The 7500-nt window shown below is 44.7% G+C and overlaps 1 protein-coding gene across 1 annotated transcript in view; it reads left to right on the forward strand.

Annotated features, from left to right (window-relative positions):
* Positions 1–7500, forward strand: part of LOC110174565 (potassium voltage-gated channel subfamily H member 2-like) — a 61956-nt gene that overhangs the window by 14333 nt on the left and 40123 nt on the right. Inside the window, 2 exon segments of the mRNA XM_055151406.1 lie at positions 722–759; positions 3039–3146. Of these exon segments, the coding sequence (XP_055007381.1) occupies positions 722–759; positions 3039–3146 (146 nt within the window).

Genomic DNA, 7500 nt, shown 5'->3' on the forward strand with positions numbered 1-7500 from the left:
TGGTGTGTGTGTTGTGTGTCTGTGTGTGTGGGTGTGTTGTGTGTTGTGTGTGTGTGTGTGTGTGTGTGTGTGTGTGTGTGTGTGTGTGTGTGTGTGTGTGTGTGTGTGTGTGTGTGTGTGTGTGTGTGTGTGTGTGTGTGTGTGTGTGTGTGTGTGTGTGTGTGTGTGTGTTGTGTTGTGTGTGTGTGTGTGTGTGTGTGTGTGTGTGTGTGTGTGTGTGTGTGTGTGTGTGTGTGTGTGTGTGTGTGTGTGTGTTGTGTGTGTGTGTGTGTGTGTGTGTGTGTGTGTGTGTGTGTGTGTGTGTGTGTGTGTGTGTGTGTGTGTGTGTGTGTGTGTGTGTGTGTGTGTGTGTGTGTGTGTGTGTGTGTGTGTGTGTGTGTGTGTGTGTGTGTGTGTGTGTGTGTGTGTGTGTGTGTGTGTGTGTGTGTGTGTGTGTGTGTGTGTGTGTGTGTGTGTGTGTGTGTGTGTGTGTGTGTGTGTGTGTGTGTGTGTGTGTGTGTGTGTGTGTTGTGTGTGTGTGTGTGTGTGTGTGTGTGTGTGTGTGTGTGTGTGTGTTGTGTGTGTGTGTGTGTGTGTGTGTGTGTGTGTGTGTGTGTGTGTGTGTGTGTGTTGTGTGTGTGTGTGTGTGTGTGTGTGTGTGTGTGTGTGTGTGTGTGTGTGTGTGTGTGTGTATGTGTGTGTGTGTGTGTGTGTGTGTGTGTGTGTGTGTGTGTGTGTGTAGGTGTGGAGTCAGAGTCTCGTGGACGCACACACAGTCAGGTTGGTCTGAAAACTTACTTTACACTAAACAGATGTTGTTTCCTCGTCAGAAACACACACGGACCTGGACTCGTGGTTTGTTTCTTTCACACGTTTGAGTCATTTTTGATCACGAGTCTGTCCACGTCTCCAAAGCTCCACATGTGTTCCACCTTGTGATGTCATGAAGTGGTAGTTTTCAAGTGAACAGCTCCTTTTACCTTTAGTACCTTTAGGCATTTCCAGCACTGAAATGATCCAATCTCTGTTCACTAAACTGGGCTGAAATACTTATTTGTTATTAATATCTGCTCTGGCTGGTTCTTTACATGTATGTGCTGTTATGATTTAGATCAGAGGTGTTCACACTTTTTCATCATGTGATCTACTTACAAAATGACCAAGTCAAAATGATCGACCTAATACAAAGCCAAACAAACTGCACTGAAACACTCTGTGCCCCTTTTTTTGGACCCTCCCCCACAGTTTGAGAACCTCTTCTTTAAGAGAACTTCCTCTGGCACTTTACACAAAACTGTGAAAAAGTGAAGGAAGATTTTTAAACCTGTTTTTTAAAGTTCCAAACTGGAGTTACATTCTTTTCTGGTTTTGCAGTGATATTTACCAGCCTCTGCACGTTTACCAAACCAAACGCACATCGTGACAAACACAGATGCATTTGTGCACTTTTGTTAGACAAACTTCAGCCAAATGTGGCAGTAGGTCTGTTCTGTAGATCCGCTCTATGCTGTAGACCTGCTTTGTGCCAACACTGGAACACAAATTTAGACTGGTTTTTGCTTCACGTTTGGTCTTGCTCTTCTAATCAGCCGCACTGTGGGAGGGGCTTGTGTTGGCTGTACGCAGGAAGGAGCGAGAGCGTGAAAAGGCGAGGGGCGGCGTGCTGACGTGAGGCAGGTGGACAGGTAGGATGTTTAGGAAGTTGAACCTGCCCTGTGATGCAGGCTGGTACACGAGGGCACACGCTGTCGCAGACGAGCCGTGCATAGGGAGCGTGTGTGTTTGTGATGCGCCGTAGAGTCTCCGCGGGTTTCAAATGAGCGCACAGGCTGCACTGAGACGCCCCACACGCTCCTGCACCCGCTACAAGTTTATTACCAACAGCAGCGGCCGGAATGAAATATGATCACACTTGTTGAGTGTCAGACCTCGAGTGAGAGACAAGACCGAGTACAAACACGAGTCCGAGACGAGACACGGCGATCTACCCACACGACCGTGGGGATCGACGTATTGAGCACCACTGATGCAGAGTGACACCCCTGATCTACAGACTCTACAAACTCACGTCACGCTGCCACGTGGCCGGGGGTAAAACTTTGGGAACTTTTTGGGGACAAGTAAAGTTGCTCAGGACGATTACGGTGAAGGTGGTGGACTCCGATGAACTGCTCTTTATTGTTTGTTACAATTGGATCTGGGGTTTGGGATTTGGGTTTGGGTTTTGAGGAGTGGTTGCGTAAAGCCAATAAAAGTCAGATAGGCCAAAAGCACTTTATTTCTACGTGTCTTCGTTTCACCCCGCTGATGTGAACAGATCCTCCCGCGTCCTTAAGTTTGTGTTGTAGCTTTTCATTTGCCAAGAACAGGTGAATTATTACAAGCTAGGGCCCCCAAACCAGTGCCACTAACGGCCTAAGGTCTCAGAGAAATTTGATTTTCTCTCAGTATGACATTAAACGAGAGTAGTTTTACTTTTAATCTATAACCATAAGAAAAATAATCATAATCATAACAAATGGATAAACAAAAATGTAACTGTACCAGCAAAAAAATAAATAAAACTACTTTCAGTTCTGGTTTTCTAGTCAGCGACCGAACTAATAAGACAAGTTTCCAATCCACCAGAATTCAAATAAATAGAAATGTGCATGTCTCAAAAACAATGGGAAAAAACAATAAATATATATATATATATATATATATATATATATATATATATAAAAAAACAACAACAGAAAAACTGCATTATAGTGAGGGCCCCAAACTCAACTTCGCCTAGGGCCCTTAAATGACTAACTCCGCCACTGAGTGAAGGTGTGCGGAGTTTAAAAACACAGTGGAGCACTTCCTGTATTACCACATGATGACATCACAAGTTGGAACAGAGTGTTTTCGGTTTGAGAGAAGACCTGTAGAGTCTAAATGTGCAGGATTTGTGTGTGAATAAACCAGAACACAGCTCCAGGTCTGTTTGTGACGAGGAAACGACGTTAGAACAGAAATCAGAAAACGGCGTCATACGGGACTTTTAACGGTCATGTTTTGTGTTTGTGCAGCCGCTGGCGAGCCCCCTGGAGCACAGAGCCGACTCGTACGTGGCGCTACCTCAGGGCGACCTCCTGCCTCCCTGCAAACTGCACCACGTCACCGAGAAAGTGACTCAGGTGAGTTGGAGTCACACTTCACTTCCGTGCTTCTCGAACAGCGGGGAATGTGTGGGACCTCGGGGAACGTGTTTTTTTTTTTCTTTTTGGCCGTACAAGAATAAATCCGTCCGTCACAGGAGTTGGCAGGAGAGTTGTCGGGATGTTTGCACACAGCAGGAGACATGACATGCAGAGAACAAACCCTCAAGAGACACACGGAAAAATATTTAACAGGGGTGAAAAGAAAAGCAGAGAAAGACGGAGATAAACAAACAAACAAACGACGACGAGGAAATATGACGAAGTGTCTATGTCGTCGCGCTCGACTTCACTGCGACGGAAAACGAGGAAAGACCGATGTGTTTACTGCGTCTAAAAATGTTGGCAGAGGACAACACGAAGACAAATAAATAAAAAACGACATTAGAGCACCAATCATGCTGATAAAACAGGACAAATATCACCAAGAATCATCCCACTTTGTGAACAGAAATGATGCTGTTTGTAGTTGCGTCAGAGCGCGGAGGAGCGAGATGTTTTCTTCTTCCTCGGTGTTGTAGACGTTTTCAGCTTGTCCATGAAAGAGTGGAAGTAAAAGGCTGGAGACCGACTGGACGTCTTACACAGGAGAAGTTTATTTACCGTCAATAATGTGGCCAGGGGGATTGAAAAGTGAACATAGTGTGATTTAAAGTGAACATAGTGTGATTTAAAGTGAACATAGTGTGATTTAAAGTGAACATAGTGTGATTTAAAGTGAACATAGTGTGATTTAAAGTGAACATAGTGTGATTTAAAGTGAACATAGTGTGATCTTTGAGTGTTCAAGCCCCTTGACGATGATTCCAAAGGAGGAAGTTTATAAAGTGATTGTGGTGAGATTATGGCTACGTTTACACATAAAAACAGTGAGAAACTAATATTTCCCTCCCTCCGTTTTCCAAAATAACATCGTGCTCACAGCATCGTTTTCAAAAAAGTTTTCGTTTACATCGACCTGCATAAATTGTCCATCGAGCTCCGTCAGAACCACACTGAGCCTCTGGGACTCTTAGACTTAAACCTGTAGTTTTTATTTCATTACAGTTTTAAGTTTTACTCACAGATCTGTTTAAAATGGTGCATTAGTGAGCGGCTCGCCTCTCCACAGATCTGTGAAAGCCTCATTGATCTCTGGTCATGGATCTGATCCATCAGCTGTGTGCAAATGAAACACATGAAAAGTGTTTCAGCAGAAGAAATGTGACTAATGCTCTGATTCTTCATTGTCATCATCGTCAACATTGTCATTGTCGTCATCATCATCGTCCTCATCGTTGTAGTCATCGTCATCATCGTCGTCATCGTCATTTTCATCAACATCGTACTCATCGTCGTCGTCATCGTCATCATCAACGTCAACTTCATCGTCGTCGTCGTCATCGTCATCGTCATCATCATCGTCATCATCGTCGTCGTCGTCATCATCATCGTCGTCGTCATCATCATCAACATCCTCAACATTGTCGTCATCGTCATCATCGTTGTCGTCATCATCAACATCATCATCATCGTCCTCATCGTCCTCATCGTCGTCCTCATCATCCTCATCGTTGTCGTCATCGTCATCAACATCCTCAACATCGTCCTCATCGTCGTCATCATCAGACATCCTCAACATCGTCCTCATCATCGTCATTGTCATCATCAACATCCTCAACATCGTCCTCATCATCGTCGTCATCATCGTCATCATCATCAACATCCTCAACATCGTCCTCATCATCGTCATCGTCATCATCATCATTCAACATCCTCAACATCCTCATCATCGTCGTCATCATCGTCATCATCAACATCCTCAACATCGTCCTCATCATCGTCATCATCATCATCAACATCCTCAACATCGTCCTCATCATCGTCATCATCAACATCCTCAACATCATCATCATCATCATCCTCATCATCATCATCATCAACATCCTCAACATCGTCCTCGTCATCGTCATCGTCGTCATCATCATCAACATCCTCAACATCATCATCATCAACATCCTCAACATCGTCATCGTCATCATCATCAACATCCTCAACATCGTCCTCGTCATCGTCATCATCATCATCAACATCCTCAACATCGTCATCGTCATCGTCATCGTCATCATCATCAACATCCTCAACATCGTCCTCATCATCGTCATCGTCATCATCAACATCCTCAACATCGTCCTCATCATCGTCATCGTCATCATCAACATCCTCAACATCGTCCTCATCATCATCATCATCAACATCCTCAACATCCTCAACATCGTCTCTCATCATCGTCATCGTTGTCGTCATCATCATCAACATCCTCAACATCATCATCATCAACATCCTCATCATCGTCCTCATCATCATCATCATCAACATCCTCAACATCGTCCTCATCATCGTCGTCATCGTCGTCGTCGTCATCATCATCAACATCCTCAACATCGTCCTCATCGTCGTCATCGTTGTCGTCATCATCATCAACATCCTCAACATCGTCCTCATCGTCGTCGTCGTCGTCATCATCATCAACATCCTCAACATCGTCCTCATCCTCGTCCTCATCGTCGTCCTCATCGTCGTCGTCGTTGTCATCGTCATCAACATCATCCTCGTCGTCATTGTCGTCATCCTCAACATCATCTCCATCATAATCATCATCATCATCGTCAGAGCAAAAGGGAAACATTGGTCGCACTTTTGGCGTCGGCTCCTACAACTCTGTTTATGTCACTTTACACACAAACACCAGACCAGAGTTTTACAGTTTCTTCACTCTACCTCGAGTTTTTAGAAAGATCCTTTTTCCGAGGTGAATTTGCCGTTTGTGTATAAAAGACGGAAACAAACGAAGGGAAATCTCTCTGTTTTTAAAAACTACTCATGTACGTATGAAGGCCTGTGAGCGCCCGTTAGACGACAACATGCCACAGTTTAGATGAAGAGAAGATCGTGGTGTAAATAAAACTCTGAGTCTGTGTTAAACTGAGACGCACGAGGAGGATAAATGACTTTAATTCTCATGTGTGGGGAAGTATTTTACGATTACAGTGTTTTTATAAGCAATCGAGTCCAGGATGATAAATAAGAGAACACACATACACATACACACACACACACACACACACACACACACACATACACACACACACACACACACACATACACACACACACACACATACACACACACATACACACACACACACACACACACAGGTGGAAGGTGTTGAGGAGACTTTGATAAATGTTTGTTTTCCGGATCATGAAGTTTCACAAATGTTCTTCTGAGGATCAGGGCTGTTCGTTTGTTCGTCTTTACAGGTTTAAATCTGTTTAAACAGAAAACTCCAAATGTAACAGTGGAAAACTTTTCACTGTGGCTCAGATCATCGACAAAACAATACAGGAACTGAACCAGGACTAATCAAGGTCTAAACCAGGTCTAAACCAGGTCTAAATCAGGACTAAACAGGTGTGTATGTGTGTGGATGGTGAGTCCTCACAGAGCTGTGCACAGAGGGATGAAGGACGAGGGACACGAGGAGAACATGACAAATGAGGGACCACATGCTGCGTTCAGAGGACCTAAAAATAAACCAGGACTAAATCAGCACTAAACCAGGTCTAAACGAGGACTAATCCAGGTCTAAGCCAGGACTAAACTAGGACTGAACCAGAACTAAATAAGGTGTAAACTAAGACTTGAAAGACCAGAAGCTACGTTCAGAGACCCTGAATATAAACCAGGATTAAACCAGGACTAAACCAGGACTAATCGGGACTAAACCAGGAAAAAAAAACAGGTCTACATCTGGTATAAACCAGGTCTATCCCAGGACTAAACCAGGTCAAACTATCTAAACTACCTAAATTAGGACTAAGCCAGAACTAAATAAAGTCCAAACTAGAACTTGAAAGACCAGAAGCTGTGTTCAAAGACCCTGAATATAAACCAGGTCTAAACCAGGACTAAACTTGATGTAAATTATGACTAAAATGTTAGATGAACTAGAGACATTTGTTCTGCTCCAGCTCATTTAAACACTACAGGGACAGGAGCGCACCTGACACACACGGGGAGGACACCTGGGGAGGACACCTGACACACACGGGGAGGACACCTGACACACACGGGACACCTGGGGGAGGACACCTGACACACACGGGGAGGACACCTGACACACACGGGAGGACACCTGACACACACGGCTGACACACACACGGGGAGGACACCTGGAGGACACCTGACACACATGACACACACGGGGAGGACACCTGACACACACGGGGAGGAGGACACCTGACACACACGGGGAGGAGGACACCTGACACACATGACACACACGGGGAGA

This window comes from Boleophthalmus pectinirostris, unplaced genomic scaffold (assembly GCF_026225935.1).
Source record: "Boleophthalmus pectinirostris isolate CB_2022bp ecotype Guang Dong unplaced genomic scaffold, ASM2622593v1 HiC_scaffold_16, whole genome shotgun sequence".
NCBI lineage: Eukaryota > Metazoa > Chordata > Actinopteri > Gobiiformes > Gobiidae > Boleophthalmus > Boleophthalmus pectinirostris.